General features: G+C 48.9%; 1 protein-coding gene across 1 annotated transcript; it reads left to right on the top strand.

Annotated features, from left to right (window-relative positions):
* Positions 1 to 8,706: 8,706 nt before the first annotated feature.
* PGAM1 (phosphoglycerate mutase 1) lies at positions 8,707 to 16,863 on the top strand. The gene is made up of 4 exons (XM_033187032.1): positions 8,707 to 9,023; positions 13,192 to 13,466; positions 13,764 to 13,944; positions 15,784 to 16,863. The coding sequence occupies exons 1-4, from the start codon at positions 8,885 to 8,887 to the stop codon at positions 15,951 to 15,953; spliced, it is 765 nt and encodes a 254-aa protein (XP_033042923.1). The 5' UTR covers positions 8,707 to 8,884; the 3' UTR covers positions 15,954 to 16,863.
* The last annotated feature ends 1,417 nt before the right edge of the window (positions 16,864 to 18,280 follow it).

The following is an 18,280-nucleotide window of genomic DNA, read 5'->3' as shown; positions in this document are numbered from 1 at the left end:
TTATTGCCAAGCTGGAGTACAGTGGCTATTCACTTGTGTGATCATAGCGTATGGAAGCCTCGAACTCCTGACCTCAAGCCATCCTCCTGCTTTAGCATCCTGAGGAGCTGGGACTACAGGCACGTGCCTCCTGTGCCTAGAATGTCAGCTTGTTTTGAATGTACAATTTTGAGGTCAGGCTCAGTGGCTCACACAGGTAATTCCAGTGCTTTGGAAGGCCAAGGCAGGAGGATCGCTTGAAGCCAGGAGTTTAAAACTGGCTTGTGCAACATAGGGCGACCTCATCTCAAAAACAAAAACAGTGATCCAAGATTAATATAGACTGAGAAATCAGTTTCATGTGAATGAAAGTAGAAGGGTCAAAATTTGCTTATTGCCCTGCTTTGAGCATTTTACCATTACAGTTTTCACACAGGGTCTAGTGGCAGAGGGCTTGGTGCACACCAGGTGGTTTTGAGAGTGCCATAAATTTAAAAAAGAAAGAAGGCTTGGACTAAAGCCCGGCCTTATACTAAGTCTGACAATGCCGGGGGGATCAGGGAAGCCCAGGTGCTGTCAGGGGAGCCCTTGAGGAAGCCGCAGCCTGCCGGAGAGCCCTCCTGTCTTTCCTGGCAGCACCAGCTCCAGCTGTTTACCTGCAGATGGCGACTGCATTTCGGGCGGGGGCAGTCCAAGTCTCGGAAGCATTGCTTTCTCTCCTAGAACCTGAGTCTTGAGGCATCATCTGGGCTCACGCCCTCTATGAGGCAGAAATCCTCTCCTCTTCAGATACCAGCTAAGCCGGGAGATCTGAACAACAGGCGATGAGTTTGCAAGATGGTTCAACAACTATGGACATGTGGTATCCTCACAGGAGTCCTGTGGGCTGAACGGCAGCCGCCCCTCCTTCCACCCAGCACAAAACTTAGTTTGTCTTGCTCACTCTAAATCTGGGCCTTCAATGAATGTTCAGTCCTTGATGAGGGAGTTCTGTGGAAAAAAATAAACGGGAAAGGAAGGCTTGGAGAGGACTTTATTAGCCTAAGGGGCAATGGAAGGTAAAAGGGCTGTGACTCCTGGTTAGCTTTTTTTTTTTTATTGTTTTTTGTTTTGTTTTGATTTTTTTTCTGGTAGCTTCTTTTTTTTTTTTTTTTTTTTTTTTTTTGAGGCAGAGTCTCGCTCTGTCGCCCGGACTGGAGTGCAGTGGCCGGATCTCAGCTCACTGCAAGCTCCGTCTCCCAGGTTTACGCCATTCTCCTGCCTCAGCCTCCCGAGTAGCTGGGACTACAGGCGCCTGCCACCTCGCCCGGCTAGTTTTTGTATTTTTAGTAGAGACGGGGTTTCACCGTGTTTGCCAGGATGGTCTCGATCTCCTGACCTCGTGATCCGCCCGTCTCGGCCTCCCAAAGTGCTGGGATTACAGGCTTGAGCCACCGCGCCCGGCCTCTGGTAGCTTCTTTATCTCAGTGTTTTTTCTTTTCCTTTCCTTTTCTTTCTTTTTTTTTTTTGAGACAGGGTCTCACTCTGTCAGCCAAACTGGAGTACAGCGGTGCAATCACAACTTACTGAAGCCTCAACTTCTGGGGCTCAAGCAATCCTCCCACCTCAGCCTCCCTAGTGGCTGGGACTACAGGTGTGCACCACCACGCCTGGCTAATTTTTGTATTTTGTTGTAGAGACAGGTTTTCGCCATGTTGCCCAGGCTGGTCTCAAACTCCTGGGCTTAACTGATCCCCTTGCCTGGGCTTCCCAAAGTGCTGGGATTACAGGCATGAGCCACCATGCCTAACTCTTATCTGAGTTTTTGTAACAGTTTGACAAACGAGCTTGTTGTTGGAAAATTGTAAGAGTCCTGGGAATTTCCCTGGGGCCTGAGGAATGAAACACTGCTCTACAAGGGGAGGCTTTCTGTCCTCGAGTTCAGGGTTTAGGGGCTGGCTGGAGGCCTCGGGTAGAGATGAAGGCCCAGTTAAGATTTCCTTCACTGGAGTCCATCATTGATGAGTGCCTTGACTGGGGGTTGCCTGCTAAGAGGGCACAGAGCACAGATCCTCCACTGACACCCCTGCAGGAAGCAGGACTTGGTGGCCCCACTTACTCCCTACAGGATAGGAAAAGAGGGCAGTGCCCTGGTGAGGAGCTGTACAGGGGGTCCCTCAGGATGCTTGCTGGGAGGGGTGGGGAGGGCACAGGACATGCTGGGACCCCGCTGGGAGCTAAGCCCCTCCCAGCTGATTTATTTTTAGGACCAGTAATGCTCGCCTGCGTGTGCCTCGAGCTTCAGAAGGCCCAGGAATCAACCCGACAAATGCCTTTTTGTGCTGTGTTCAGTACAGATAAGATTAAAAAATAAATTAGTAGAGGGCAAAAAACAGTGGTTTACTCTCTTTGCTGGCATTGAAGAAACTTCTTTGGTTTGATAGGCTTTAAGCTTCTTCCCAGATTTAAAATGCTGTGATTGGCACTAAATGGACCCTATCTCTGCCCAGGAATTCTGGCTTCTGGCTGCAAAGCCTTTGGGGTCCTTGCAATGGGGCAGGCATAACCTCCCATATTCCCTCCCTCAATCTTCCTTTCCTGCCTTGCTCTCTTTTTATTTTTGAGACAAGGTCTCACTCTGTCACCCAGGCTGAAGAGCAATGGTGCAATCATGGCTCACCGCAGCCTCAACCTCCTAGGCTCAAGCGATCCTCCCACCTCAGCCTCCCAAGTAGCTGGGACTACAGGCACACACCACCACGTCCAGCTAATTTTTGTATTTTTTGTAGTGATGGGGATTTGCCACGTTGCCCAGGCTGGCCTTGAACTTCTAGGCTCAAGCCATGCTCTCACTTCAGCCTCTTAAAGTGCTGAGATTATAGGTTTGAGCCACCATGCCCTTCCTGCCTCTCTCTTCTGATAAAGGAAGCCCTGACTTTGGAGTCCTTCCCTGTGGATCACCTCTGATAAATCTAGTCTCTTGTTCATCTGCTCTTTTATTTATTTAAAAAAATTTTTTTAAAGACTAGTAAAGTGCAGTAGTGAGAAGTGGGGAAAGGGTAGAACAAGGAGTTTGATCTGTAACTGACTGTGAACAATCAATTGAGGTAACTCCTGACCTTCAGACCAGCCTCATCAGCCCTTTTGAATGGCTCCTCTCAGTTTCTTCATCTGGAAAATGTGAATTGTGCATGACAGGAGGTAGGTGGGGATTTGTAGTGGAGAATTCTCAAGGTCTCTCCCAGCTCTGACACTTGGGGACCCAGGGAGTCTACCAAGGGCAAAGGCATCACCCTAAGTGCAAGTTTGTATGTGGGGGTGTATGAAATAGTTAAGATGAAGTGCCCATCCTCAAGGAGTTTGCAGTTGAGTAGCTCAGAGGCATGCATAATAAATCTCAGGTAGGCCCAGTGCGGTGGCTCATGCCTGAAATCCCAGCATTTTGGGAGGCCAAGGCGGGTGGATCACGAGGTCAAGAGGTCGAGACCAGCCTGACCAACATGGTGAAACCCCATTGCTACTAAAAATACAAAAATGAGCTGGGCGTGGTAGCAGGCGCCTGTAATCCCAGCTACTCGGGAGGCTGAGGGAGGAGAATGGTTTGAACCCAGGAAGCAGAGGTTGCAGTGAGTCGAGATCACGCCACTGCACTCCAGCTTGGGCGACAGGGCGAGATTCCATTTCAAAAAAAAAAAAAAAAAAAGCAAATAAATAAAATAAAAATCAATCAATAAATAAATCTCAGATAGATATCCAGGAAGTGAGGCATATCAGAGTTCATCAGAATTCCAAGGAGATACAAGATTCCTTTGGGAGGCAGAGGGGGTTGGTGAAGGGAATAAAGTAGGGTTCCCGAGTTCCTTTCCGAGGCCAGTGGCGCAGATGCTTTTGGCTTCCCAAACAAAGAATCCCAGATATTGCCCAACTCTGATCCTGGCAGGCAAGTCTTCCCCTACTAGGCAGCCATACTCACACCTTCTGAATTGGTGGCTCATTAAATCTTTTTTGCCTTCTTAATCACACTGTTAATAATACTTATTTTTATTTTATTTTTTTGAGACTGAGTCTCATTGTTATCAGGTCAGGCTGGAGGGCAATGGTGCGATCTCGGCTCACTGCAACCTCCACCTCCCGGGTTCCAGCGATTCTCCTGCCTCAGCCTCCGAGTAGCTGGCACCCGCCACCACACTGGCTAATTTTTGTATTTTTAGTAGAGATGGGGGTTTCACCATATCGGCCAGGCTGGTCTCGAACTCCAGACCTCAGGTGATCCACCCATCTTGGCCTCCCAAAGTGCTGGGATTACAGGCGTGAGCCACCATGCCCAGCCAATAATATTTATTTATTTATTTATTTATTGAGACGGAGTCTCGCTCTGTCACCCAGGCTGGAGTGCTGTGGCCGGATCTCAGCTCACTGCAAGCTCCGCCTCCCGGGTTTACGCCATTCTCCTGCCTCAGCCTCCCGAGCAGCTGGGACTACAGGCGCCAGCCACCTCGCCCGGCTAGCTTTTTGTATTTTTTTTAGTAGAGACGGGGTTTCACCGTGTTAGCCAGGATGATCTCGAACTCCTGACCTCGTGATCCGCCCGTCTCGGCCTCCCAAAGTGCTGGGATTACAGGCTTGAGCCACCGCGCCCGGCCTATATTTATTAATATAATATTACCAGCCAATAATATCACTGGCCAGGTGTGGTGGCTCAAGCCTGTAATGCCAGTACTTTGGAAGGTCAAGGCGGGAGGATCACCTGAGCTCAGGAGTTTGACACCAGCTTGGCCAACATGGTGAAACCCCGTTTCTACCAAAAATAGAAAAATTAGCCAGGCGTGGTGATGGGCACCTATAATCCCAGCTCCTTGGGAGGCTGCGGCAGGAGAATTGCTTGAACCTGGGAGGCGGAGGTTTCAGTGAGCCGAGATCGCGCCATTGCCCTCCAGCCTAGGTGACAGAACAAGACTCCATCTAAATATATATATATATATATTTATTTATTTATTATTAATATATTTAAAATTCTTGACTAGTTGTTTCCATTCATGATCTCATCTATTTCTCACAACAGGGATTTGCTTAGGTGGGTATGAATATGATTACAGACAGGGAAATGGGATGAGAAGTTGAGTGACTCGTAGCAGGCCCCAGAGCTAACCAGAAACAGGAATATTTGAACTTGAGTTTCCGAGAACATCTTCTTCCTACTCACATTTCTTACTCATTGCAGAAATGAGAGAACCCAGTGAGGAGACGAGGTGACAAGGGCACAGAATCTTGAATGTCTTGAGAGCAGGAGGAGGAGAAGAAAACATGGTAGGAGTCAGGCTAGGAGCATGGATTTGGGCCAAGGCAGGACAAAAAGCCAAGGTTAAGGCTGGAACAGCTCTCCCTGGGAGTGCCTGAACAACAGATTAGGATAACTGAGCAGCAGGAAAGATCAGAGGGAGAACTGCCTATGAGACAGGCTCCTCAGCGAAACTCCCATGGGGTGACACCCCTGGGACTTGAACCATAAGCCCTTTGAGGGCATTCTAGCTTGGCAGCTCTAGGGTCCTGTAAGTTCTGGTGCAGCTTCTAGGGCTGCACCTCATCCCAGTCAACTCTCCAGTTACTGAATTCCATCTTCTCCCAGCTACAGAGGAGAGAAGCAGTGGAGTGCTGTGGTGAGAGTGCAGACTAGGCCATTGGGTGACCTGGGTTTGAGTCCCAGTTTCTCCTCCACTTCCTAGCTGTGACTCTGCACAACGATTCCCCTGGTCCCTGGTACCCTCATCTGTGGAACAGAGCTATAGTAGTTCTTACATAAGTCTGGGTATGGTGGCTCACACCTGTAATCCCAGCACTTTGGGAGGCCGAGGCGGGTGGATCACCTGAGGTCGGGAGTTTGAGACCAGCCTGACCGACATGGTGAAACCCCGTGTCTACTAAAAATACAAAATTACCCAGGCGTGGTGGCACATGCCTGTAATCCCAGCTCCTCGGGAGGCTGAGGCAGAAGAATTGCTTGAACCCAGGAGGCCGAGGTTGTGGTGAGCCAAGATTAAGCCATTGCTCTCCAGCCTGGGCAACCAGAGCAAAACCATGTCTCAAAAAAAAAAAAAAGTTCTTACATAATATGAATTGCTGGGGTTGAAATTATACATTAAAAGGCTAGTTGAGGCCGGGCTCGGTGGCTCAAGCCTGTAATCCCAGCACTTTGGGAGGCTGAGACGGGCGGATCACGACGTCAGGAGATCGAGACGGTGGTCAAGCCTGTAATCCCACACTTTGGGAGGCCGAGAGGGGGATCACGAAGGGATCGAGACATCTTACCGGTGAAACCCCGTCTCTACTAAAAATACAAAAAAAAAACTAGCCGGGCGAGGTGGCGGGCGCCTGTAGTCCCAGCTACCGGAGGCTGAGGCAGGAGAATGGCGTAAAACCCGGGAGGCGGGGCTTGCAGTGAGCTGAGATCCGGCCACTGCACTCCAGCCGGGCGAAAGAGCAGACTCCGTCTCAAAAAAAAAAAAAAAAAAAAAAAAAAGGAGATCGAGATCCTGCTAACACGGTGAAAGACTAAAACTACACAAAAATAGGCGACGTGGCGGCGCCTGTAGTCCCAGCTACCAGGAGGCTGAGGCAGGAGAATGGGTGAACGGGAGAGCTGCAGTGAGCTGAGATGCCACAGCACTCCAGCCGGGTGACAGAAACTCCGGTCAAAAAAAAAAAAAAAAAAAAAAAAAAAAAAAGGCTAGTTGTACTAAACCGTCACAAACAGGAGCCATTATGAAACTGTGTTTTGGTTCATGTTGTTCCCAAAGTGCCTTTTCTCTGCCTCTCAAATCTTCCTATACTTCAAAGTCAACAAATGCCAAAAATATAACAAAAATGTGGAGGCCACAGACAATAGTGGAGTAAGAGCATGTTCTTGGGAGCCAGCAGCCTGGGCTTGAATCCTAATCTCTGTCACCCTGGGCAAATTTCCTCATCTGCAAGTGGGGAAAAGATAGAACCTACCTCAGAGGGTCATTGTGGAGATATGAGGATTGAACGAGTTAATATTTGCAAAGCACTTAGAACACTGACTGGCATGCCGTAGGTGTTTTACTGGGACATGATCGCCGCTCACTGCAACCTCAGCCTCTCAGGTTCAAGTGATTCTCCTGCCTCAGCCTCCTGATTACAGGCACACTCCACCATGCCCGGCTGATATTTTTGTATTTTTAGTAGAGTGGGGGGGGTTTCACCATGTTGGTCAGGCTGGTCTCGAACTCCTGACCTCAAATGATCTGTCTGTCTTGGCCTCCCAAAGTGCTGGGATTACAGGTGTGAGCCACCCAATGTTACTTTTGGCTACTCGTACATGAGCCTCATTTGCCCTCTGCTTGCTTGAACAACAGGAAACACATTCAGCCCATCCTTGAGTCTAGTCCACTGCCTGGTTCATGTTTGGTGCTCATTAAAGTGTCTAAATTGAAATCAACCAGGAGACTGGCCTGCCACAGTGGCTCACACCTGTCATTCCAGTGTCTCTGGGAGGTTGCTGCAGGAGGATGGCTTGAGGCCAGGAGTTTGAGACCAGCCCAGTCAATATAGCAGTCAACATAGCCAGACCTATCTCTACAGAAAAAAAAAAAAAATTAGCCAGGCCTGGTGGCATGCCTGTAGTCCTAGCTATTCAAGAGGCTGAGGCAGGAGGATCACTTGAGTCCAGGAGTTCAAGGCTGCTGCAGTGAGCTATGATCATGCTACTGCACTCTGCTTTGGGAACAGAGGGAAACCCTGTTTCAAAAAGAAAAAGAAGGCTGGGCACGGTGGCTCATGCCGGTAATCCCCGCATTTTGGGAGGCCGAGGCCGGTGGATCACTTGAGGTCAGGAGTTCGATACTAGCCTGGACAACACGGTGAAACCCCGCCTCTACTAAAAGTACAAAAATCAGCTGTGCGTGGTGGCAGGTACCTGTAATCCCAGCTACTCGGTTGGCTGAGGCAGGAGAACTGCTTGAACCCGGGAGGTGGAGGTTGCAGTGAGGCGAGATCGAGCCACTCACTCACTGCACTCCAGCCTGGGAGACAGCGCCGTCTAAAAAAAAAAAAAAATTGTAGTAATAAATTGCTGATTGGGGCTGGGAGAAGGACGGGCAGCGACTAGAATTCGCCCCTTTCTGAAATATTTGAAGGGTCCTAGCGTTTGCTTCCTTGTTGGAGACCCAGAAAGCACTGACTTGACGTGTGTGAAAGATTGTAGACAGAGACGGGATAAAGAACCCCGTGCTGGAAAAAGAGCAGGCTCTGGAATCAGCAGGGTCACGGGCAGTTTCCTTACGTGTAAACTAGGAGTAAAAATATCAGTGTCCCGCCAAAATGAGAGAGTAATAGTAAAAACTACTATTTACTGAGCACTTCCAGGTACTCGGTAAGTATTTATGATTCCATTTTACAGATGAGGCTGGGAGGTTTCCCGACCTGCCAGAAGATACAAAGCAAGTAGTATGCACGAGTGAAAACTCGAACACAGGTCTGTGAATCAATCTCTGTGTGGGGATGGGAGCGGTTCCAGTGATAAGAGCCACTTAATCTGTCCCAGCCGCTCGGGAGCAGCGCGGCAGCCAGCGGAGTGGCACCGCCCCTAGAGCCCGCCGCCCTCCGCCCTCCGCGTGCTTACGTGCGCTCCGTGACCGCCGCCGCCGACGCGGGGCTGGCGAGGCAGGACGCATGCGCTCTGCGTGCCAGAGCGCGCCCCCCACCTCCTGTCGGGGGCCGCGGAGCCAGGATGCGGCGCATGCGCACACCTGGCGGGCGGAGAGCGGTCCAGAGCAAGTAGAAAGATTTGGGCGAGATCGTGCGCGGGAGCCGGGCCGTGCGGCGCGAGCGCGCAGGCGCGGCAGAGGGGGCGGGCTGCTACTCCGGAATCTGCGAACCGCAGTCGGTGCCGCATCCTCAGCCCGCCGCCATGGCCGCCTACAAGCTGGTGCTGATCCGGCACGGCGAGAGCGCATGGAACCTGGAGAACCGCTTCAGCGGCTGGTACGACGCCGACCTGAGCCCAGCGGGCCACGAGGAGGCGAAGCGCGGCGGGCAGGCGCTGCGAGGTGCGGAGGGGCCGGGTGGGAGCTGCGAAGGGCCGGGTGTCCGGCCTCGGAGGCTGCCTGGCTGGCGTCTGCGCCCTCCTGGAGAGGGCCGGCACCTTGGGCAGCATCTCTCTAGCACTTTAGTGTGTAGTTGAGAAAATGAATCCAGAAGGTAGAGTCGACTTGTTCAAGGTCACGCCGTGGAGCGTGAGGGACTGTGCCGGGGGAGGACCCAGGGCGGTCGCCCCGCAACCCTTTGCGCTCCCCACGACACCGCTTCGCAGTTTTCCCGTTCTAGTCTCGACGTTTAATAAGTCGGGGACAGGCCGGGCGCGGTGGCTCACGCCTGTAATCTCAGCATGTTGGGAGGCCGAGGCGGGTGGATCACTTGGGGTCAGGAGTTCGAGACCAGCCTGACTAACATGGTGAAACCCCGTCTCTACTGAAAATACAAAATTAGCCGGGCGTGGTGGCGCACGCTTGTAATCTCAGCTACTCGGGAGTCTGAGGCAGGAGAATCGCTTGAACCTGGGAGGCGGAGTGCCGTGAGCTGAGATCGCGCCATTGCACTCCAGCCTGGGGAACGAGAGCGAAACTCTGTCTCAGAAAAATAAAAAAAATAATAAGTCGTGGACAGTTTGCCCTAATGGAGCCATTTGTGGCGGCCAGGTCTTTTTCAGATTCCCCCAGCGCCAGAAACGGTTGGTACAGTCTGGGGCTCCTGGAGGAGGACGCCCTGTGCCTTACAGCAGCTGTAACCAAGGCTTCTCAAGAGGCGGCTACGGATCCTAGCGGATCGGTAGGCCACACAGCCTCGTCCCCAGCAGTAGGTTGGAGTCCCCGGGGGTGCCTAACAAGCCTCAGGACACCAAGAAATCCGCGTGCTTGTGTAGGACTTTGCTGTTCAGTAGCATTCCACAAATAGTGTGTCCAAAACGCATCCGTAGATATAACTGAGTGAATGAATGAATGGTTTGAGTTGCTCCTTCTACCCAATAGAGTAGGTAAGATTTTATCCTCCTCAGCCTTCCTAGGCCGCTTTGTAGTTGGGAAAAGTGAGGATGTGGAAAGATGCCTTGTCCAAGGTCATGTCTTATTCCTAGTCCAGTGTCCTCGCCCTAGTTCTGGGTGAAATAACAGGTAGGTGTTAGGAACTGGTATAGGCTTTTGGCCAAGGACGCCGGGCAAAGGTGGAAGTGGCTGTGAGATAATGCTTGCCTATCCAGGCTTGCCCCCACCCCAGTCTGCTCTTTGTGGTTTCGGAATGCTAATAAGGAAGCATTTCCTGCTGCCGGCAATGCCAAGAATCCCTGAAGAGGTGCTTCCACTGATAATAGGGGCAGATCCTCCTTTGCTCCCTTCTCACCTCTGGACAAAGAAGCAGCCATTCACAAGGGTCATTGGTGAGGCACAGGTATTTGGCCTCAGATTGCTCTCCTAGCTTCTTGCCTTCACTGTACTATCCTTCTCAAATGATGCAAAAAGCGGGACAGTCTGGGAAATGTAAACCTCTGCGGGGTGGGGTGGGCAGGGGAGTGAATATTTGAGATGGCCTGGTGTGACCTCATCTTTTAGGAGAGGCTGGGAAAGGGAAAGTGCTGGTAAAGGAGGCCATTTTCTTTAGCTCTGTGGCAGGAAGAACTGTATCAGTCTGGTGGTTTCCCAACAACTAGTCCACGTTAAACCATGTTGTCTCTATTTGAGACTGATCAAATAGTTAAACTTGTAATCTCTAAAATAACAGATCCTATTTCAGTTTTAAAATAAATGTTAGCATTAAATTAAAAAGTTAACTATAAAAAATTAAAATATTTAACAGTTTAAAAGGTCGAAAACATATAAATAATTCCTCAGTGCTTTAAGTGATAGGGTTTGTACAGTCTTGAATCTGATTTCAGGAGAAAGCTAGTGAGAACTGAGTTTCCCCATGCATCCTTACTGCTAAGAGAGGGATGGCCTGGGGGAGGATGGAGTCTACACTACAGTGTCCACTCCTACCCCTGTGAGTGTCCCTAGGCTATGTTTTACTTTGATGGGCAAGTTAAAGGAAGAGACTTTATGCTCTCATCTTTCAGGTTCTCTGTTAAGAGTCCTAAGCAGAACTTCTTTTGTCCTCAAGGTCCTATTTATGTGTCCAAAGTGAGCCGCCTCATTGCAAGTGGAAATAATTGCAGTAAAACAGCCTGAAGCTCTCCAGCATGGGGGCTGACGCGAGCACTGTGGGTATTCACTTCCGGGTGACTCAGCCTTTTGTTGGGGAGCCATTCCTCTCCTTACAGTTAGGAAGGTGACAGTAAGTGAGTCTACTAGGACTTGTCTGGCGGCTCAGTGATGAGACCTGTTTTTTCTCTTGTGGGTAGTGTGAGTTTTCCTGGTGATTAATTCCCCCCAGCCCTCACTCAGTAAGATTGAGTTCTTCTTGGCCTCATTCTCATTTGAATGACTGGCAGGAAAATTCACTTCATGTTTTATTAATTACTGTTGCTAACCTCAATATGAAGCCATATCCAGGCAAGTTTGTGCTGAATTTCTAAGAGGGCCTTCTAGCCTCATGGAGAAAAACAGGAATGTTTTCTTGGTCATCAAGGAAAGTGCCATCTCCCCATTATGGTGGGAGAGAGAGTACTCTTTCATGAAACAAAATCAGTTAAGACTGGCTTTTTTTTTTTTTTGAGCGCAACAGTGTCTCGCTCTGTCGCCCAGGCTGGAGTGCAGTGGCGCAATCTCGGCTCACTGCAAGCTCTGCCTTCCGGATTCATGCCATTCTCCTGCTTCAGCCTTCTGAATAGCTGGGACTACAGGCGCCCGCCACCACGCCCGGCTACTTTTTTTTTGTATTTTTAGTAGAGAAAGGGTTTCACCGTGTTAGTCAGGATGGTCTCAATCTCCTGACCTCATGATCCACCCGCCTCGGCCTTCCAAAGTGCTGGGATTACAGACGTGAGCCACCGTGCCTGGCCAAGACTGATTTATTGTAACCTATTCGTTGGGCCAACATAACTCTTGCCACAATAACTACTGTGTATGGAACACATATTCATTGATTCATCAGATAGTGCACAACACTGGGTCTTTCTTTAGTGAGTGGCTTCTCTTAAACTTGGTTTAATACTTAAGTAGGTATACTCTTCTGAGGGTACTTGGGATTAGGCTGGAACTTTGACTACAGTAGAGAGAAACCATGGATTAGAGTTTGTGATGTGATTTCCATACTCCACAGTGAATACAATTTCATACAACAAACAAATACAATTGCAAACAAATACAAAAACAAAATACAATTTCATACAACAAACTGAAGTTTTATGAGTACAGGAAGAGCTCTTCCTGTGTCCTGATTGGGACTTAAATCCTAATTTTCTTAGATCAGAGTTCTAGTAAAATGTCTATTAGAAGTGACAATTCCCAGCCTGGGCAACATGGTGAAACTCTGTCTCTACCAAAAATACAAAAATTAGCTGGATATGGTGGCGTGTGCCTGTAATTTCAGCTTACTTGGGAGGCTGAGGCAGAAGAATTGTTTGAACCTGGGAGACGGAGGTTGCAGTGAGCCGAGATCGCGCCACTGCACTCCACCCTGGGCAACAGAGTGAGACTGTCTCAAAAAAAAAAAAAAAAAAAAGCCAGGCATGGTGGCTCACGCCTGTAATCCCAGCGCTTTGGGAGGCTGAGGTGGGCGGAGTTCGAGACAAGCCTGGCTAACATAGTGAAACCCCGTCTCCACTAAAAATACAAAAATTAGCTGGGTGTGGTGGCATGCACCTGTAGTCCCAGCTACTTGGGAAGCTGAGGCAGGAGAATCACTTGAACCTGGGAGGCAGAGATTGCAGTGAGCTGAGACCACCCCATTGCACTGCAGCCTGCGTGACAGAGTGAGACTCTGTCTCAAAAAAAAAAAAAGTCACAATTCTAACTGAAATACAAACATCAGGATCCTTGGGGAAATGGGGAAAGCTAGAGACGGTGGTGAAAAGTTGGATTCTGGAGTCCCACAGCATGGGTTTTAATCTCTTACGTAATAGCTGTAACCTTAGGTAGATTGCAAGGATAAACAAAACAATTGGCCAAATACTTTGTTTTTTGGCCAGATATTGTCATTTGGACTACTTGTACAGGAGATTGATATGGAAGAACATTTTGGCTCAGAGTAGACCTCGTTAGCTTATCACTTTGAACTTCTGATTTCCAGATGCTGGCTATGAGTTTGACATCTGCTTCACCTCAGTACAGAAGAGAGCGATCCGGACCCTCTGGACAGTGCTAGATGCCATTGATCAGATGTGGCTGCCAGTGGTGAGGACCTGGCGCCTCAATGAGCGGCACTATGGGGGTCTAACCGGTCTCAATAAAGCAGAAACTGCTGCAAAGCATGGTGAGGCCCAGGTGAAGATCTGGAGGCGCTCCTATGATGTCCCACCACCTCCGATGGAGCCCGACCACCCTTTCTACAGCAATATCAGTAAGGTATGGACAAACAGAGGTTTGGTCACTCCGCCCAGGATCAGGGGCTTTTAGTAGTGTCTGCCTAATCTCACTGAGCTTATAATTCATGATAAAATAGTTAATTGTAATCCTTCTCCAAGGAATGACCTTCACTTACTAGAAGATATGGTTGGTAGTTTACTATCTCCTTTTTTGTATTTCCGTTGTCAGATTTTATAAAAACCTGTGAATGTGCATGGGCCAAAATTAATAGATCATGAAGTCTTTTAACAGATGTAACTGTTAATAAGTGGTGAACTTGGATTTTTTATTGCTTAGGATCGCAGGTATGCAGACCTCACAGAAGATCAGCTACCCTCCTGTGAGAGTCTGAAGGACACTATTGCCAGAGCTCTGCCCTTCTGGAATGAAGAAATAGTTCCCCAGATCAAGGAGGGGAAACGTGTACTGATTGCAGCCCATGGCAACAGCCTCCGGGGCATTGTCAAGCATCTGGAGGGTATGTATGTGTTTTCAGAGGTGCCTTCAAGGAAGGATAAAGCAGAACTGCTACAAATCAGGGACTTGGTAAAAAGGAGTCTAGGAAAGGGCTGGACATGTTAACGGCCTTAGAGGTGGTCTAGATTGATTTCTGGTGAAAACACATCCTCAACCCTTGTTTCTCAAAATGTGATCTGCAGAATAGTGACAGCTGGACCCCCTGGGAGCTTGTTATACATGCAGAACCTCAGGTATCACTCCAGACCTGTTTCAGAATCGGCATCTATTCCCCAGGTGATTTGGATACATATTAAAGCTTGAGAAGTTCACCTCTAGATTGGTATTGTCAAATGAAACTGCTAGTAAAAATCCTCCTTAGCTGGCCAAGCACCGTGGCTCATGCCTGTAATTGCAACACTTTGGGAGGCCAAGGCAGGAGGACCACTTGAGGCCAGAAGTTTGAGACAGCCTGGGGAACATAGTAAGACCGCATCTCTAAAAAAAATTTTTTTTTTTTTTTTTTTTGAGACGGAGTCTTGCTCTGTCGCCCAGGCTGGAGTGCAGTGGCCAGATCTCAGCTCACTGCAAGCTCCGCCTCCCGGGTTTATGCTATTCTCCTGCCTCAGCCTCCCGAGTACCCGGGACTACAAGCGCTCGCCACCTCGCCCAGCTAGTTTTTTGTATTTTTTAGTAGAGACGGGGTTTTACTGGGTTAGCCAGGATGGTCTCGATCTCCTGACCTCGTGATCCATCATCTTGGCCTCCCAAAGTGCTGGGATTACAGGCTTGAGCCACCGCGCCTGGCCTAAAAATTTTTAAAGGCCAACCACAGTGGTTCATGCCTGTACGTACCATCAGCACCTTGAGAGTTTAAAACCAGCCTGAGCAACAAAGCAAGACCTTGTATGTATAAAAGAAAAATGAAAAATTGGCTGCGTGTGGTGGCTCAAGCTTGTAATCCCAGCACTTTGGGAGGCCAAGGCAGGCGGATCACAAGGTCAGATTGAGACCATCCTGGCTAACACGGTGAAACTCCATCTCTACTAAAAATACAAAAGATTAGCCAGGCGTGGTGGCGGGCGACTGTAGTCCCAGCTACTTGGGTGGCTGAGGCAGGAGAATGGCGTGAACCTGGGAGGCAGAGGTTGCAGTGAGTCGAGATCGCATCACTGCACTCCAGCCTGGGCGACAGAGCAAGACTGTCTCAAGAAAAAAAAAAAAAGAAAAGAAAAATGAAAAATTAGCTTGATGTGGTGATGCTCACCTGTAGTCCCAGCTACTCAGGAGGCTGAGGCGGGAGATTGCTTGAGCCCAGCAGTTAGAGGTTATAGTGAGGTATGATTGTGCCACTACATTCTAGCCTGGGAGTAAGACTTTGTCTCTTAAAAAAAAAAAAAAAGGGAAAACATATATAAAATATTCTCCTTAGTCACAACCAGGCACAACTTTACCCATGAATCTCAATTTGCATCTTAAATTATTTCCTCCCTGAGGACCTAGAGGCCTGTGTGTGCTAATTTTTGGTTGGATGGACTATATGGGATATTTGAGATGTGTACACTCTTGCTTCACTGTGGGCTTCTAGACCTCACTTTGGTAGATAGATACCTGGCCATACACCTTGCTGTAGTTCGTTGGTGGTCTATCTTGTATACCTTTTCTTGCTTTTCAGTTTAATGGCTGAGAAATAAGTATGGCGGGGGCCATTCCCTGGGTTCAGAACTACTATAAAGATCAGAAAGGGTGTCTTATTTTAATTTCTGTCAAAGTCCTTTGTACCCTGGAGGACAAAAGAGTAAACCTGGAGGGGTGATGTGGATTTATGTCTTGTGTGGCTGATGATGGTGACTGTTTTCAGGTCTCTCTGAAGAGGCTATCATGGAGCTGAACCTGCCGACTGGTATTCCCATTGTCTATGAATTGGACAAGAACTTGAAGCCTATCAAGCCCATGCAGTTCCTGGGGGATGAAGAGACGGTGCGCAAAGCCATGGAAGCTGTGGCCGCCCAGGGCAAGGCCAAGAAGTGAAGGCCAGCCGGGAGGATACTGTCCCCAGGAGCACCCTCCCTGCCTGTCTTGTCCCTCTGCCCCTCCCACCTGCACATGTCACACTGACCACATCTGTAGACATCTTGAGTTGTAGCTGCAGATGGGGACCGGTCGCTCCCATTTTCATTTTAGCCATTTTGTCTTCTGCACCCACTCCCTTTGTACAATCTAGTCAGAATAGCACTTCTAGAGCATAGGTTCTCAGTCCAAGCTGTGGAAAAGCTCCCCTTATCCAACAGAGTTTAAAGGTAGTAACTTGGGTTTTTGCAAGTTCTTTGTTTACTAAGGACTTGTGGGGAGGAACCATGCTAAGCCATGACCAATGAGGAGAAGCAACAGAGCCTCTCTGTCCCCAGGAGCCAGTCCTCTGCTCTTCTGCAGTCAGGCCACTGCTTGGGAGCTCTAGTCATTCCAGTGGAGGATGAATGTAACCTGCATGGTGATGTGACGGCTGTTTCCTCCCTGACCCTAGAGGACCTGGCTCTAGAAGTTTGGGATCAATCCTGAATTTAGTTATGTGTTACATTTACTTTTATTAAAAAAGTATAGTATATATAAATAATACAAAACAGTAACCCTTCTGGGGTTTCTTGTGGCGGTTGAAATAGTCCCACATGTGGTCATCAGAAAATAAGCCATTCCTCATACCAGTATGGGATCAGTTCCTTGACCTCTGAGGGGCAGGAGTGCTTCCTGCTGTGTGTTAGAATCCCTTCCTGCCTTGTTTCATGGCAGTGAAATGCCCCTTGGTCCTCTCCAAGTGTCTTTCACTGATTTCCGAATCATGTTCTAGTTGCTTGGCTCTGCCACGTGGGTCCAGTGTTCACCTGAGCATAACTGTACTAAATCCTTTTTCCAGATCAGTATAATAAAGGAGTGATGTGCAATAGTTTCTTGTGTGATGTGGAAGAGCTTATCTGAGGAAACCTTAGCATTTAACTTGAAATGTCTCCCACTACCCTAGTCCTTGTGTGGCAGTTTGTTTTAGGACACCCAGTCACAACTTTACATGGTTGGTCCAAAAATGACACATCTCCCTGGGCTTCTCATGTCAGCCTGGTGAGCTGAGGTGGCGGTGGGAGGCCCTCCTGGCCAAGCCCTCCGTTCATGTTGCCCCCTGCAGCTCTTGCTTGGTGCTCCCCTGACTGGAAAGTCACATTCTGAAACTCCATTGTATCCTCTTTAGAGTAAATAGTCAGCTGGGGTTTTTTTTTTTTTTTTTTATCTGAGACAGTCGCTCTGCCGCCCAAACTTCAGTGCAGTGGCATAATCTCAGCTTAGTGCAGCCTCTGCCTCCAGGCAGGGTTCAAGCAATCCTCCCACCTCAGCCTCCCAAGTAGCTGGGACCACAGGCTTGTGCCACTATGCCTGCTTAATTTCTGTATTTTTAGTAGAGACGGGTTTTTGCCAAGTTGCCCAGGCTGGTCTCGAACCAGTTTTGGCCTCCCAAAGTGCTGTGATTACAGGTGTGAGCCACCGTGCAGGCCTCAGAATTTTTTAACCGTTTACTGTTACCAACTTGAAAACTTAAAGATGACCTCAAAAAGTGACTTGGTGCAGTGGAAAGGAGTATAATTACATTATAAACACAACTGCCTTCTCCTTTGAAAAGATCACTGGAATACAAGAAATCCCATAAAGCTGGAGAAAGAACATTCCCTTTTCCTTCTGGTGGGAGCAAGTAACACCCTCCATCTGTTGAGATCCTAATGCTCCTCTGCCACCCACTGGATGAGGGATATTACATACGTTAGCTCTAATCTTAACCCGCGAAAGGGCTGGTAACTACTGTTTAAGGAAGAGGAAACGGGCCCAAAGAAACGTAAAAAGCACCAAATGTCACACCACTTGGTACTGGGGCTGGGATGGGTATTACTAGTTCAAGCAAATCAAGGTTCTAAGATTTAAATACTTTCAAGCATCTTGCTTTTCAGTTTTAGATTTTCATTTGACCTACACAATAACCTTGAGTAATTTCAGTCTCCAAGAGGCTGGTGGAATGTTACTTTCCTAACCTGTGCAGAATCCTAGACCAGAAGCTGGTAATTTTGGCCAGCACAGCGGCACACACCTGTAATCCCAGCACTTTGGGAGGCTGAGGATCACTTGAGGCCAGGAGTTTGAGACTGGCCTGGGCAACATAGCAAGACCTGGTCTCTACAAAAAAAATTAGCCAGGCATGGTGGTACGTGCCTGTAGTCCCAGCTACTCAGGGGACTGATGGGTGGGAATTACCTGAGTCCAGGAGTTTGAGGCTGCAGTGAGCTATGACTGCACCACTGTGCTCCATCCTGGGTGACATTCTG

This window comes from Trachypithecus francoisi, unplaced genomic scaffold (genome assembly GCF_009764315.1).
Source record: "Trachypithecus francoisi isolate TF-2019V2 unplaced genomic scaffold, Tfra_2.0 Contig01579, whole genome shotgun sequence".
Taxonomy (NCBI): domain Eukaryota; kingdom Metazoa; phylum Chordata; class Mammalia; order Primates; family Cercopithecidae; genus Trachypithecus; species Trachypithecus francoisi.
Note: the sequence above shows the minus strand (reverse complement) of the source record. Positions and strands in the feature narration are given on the sequence as shown.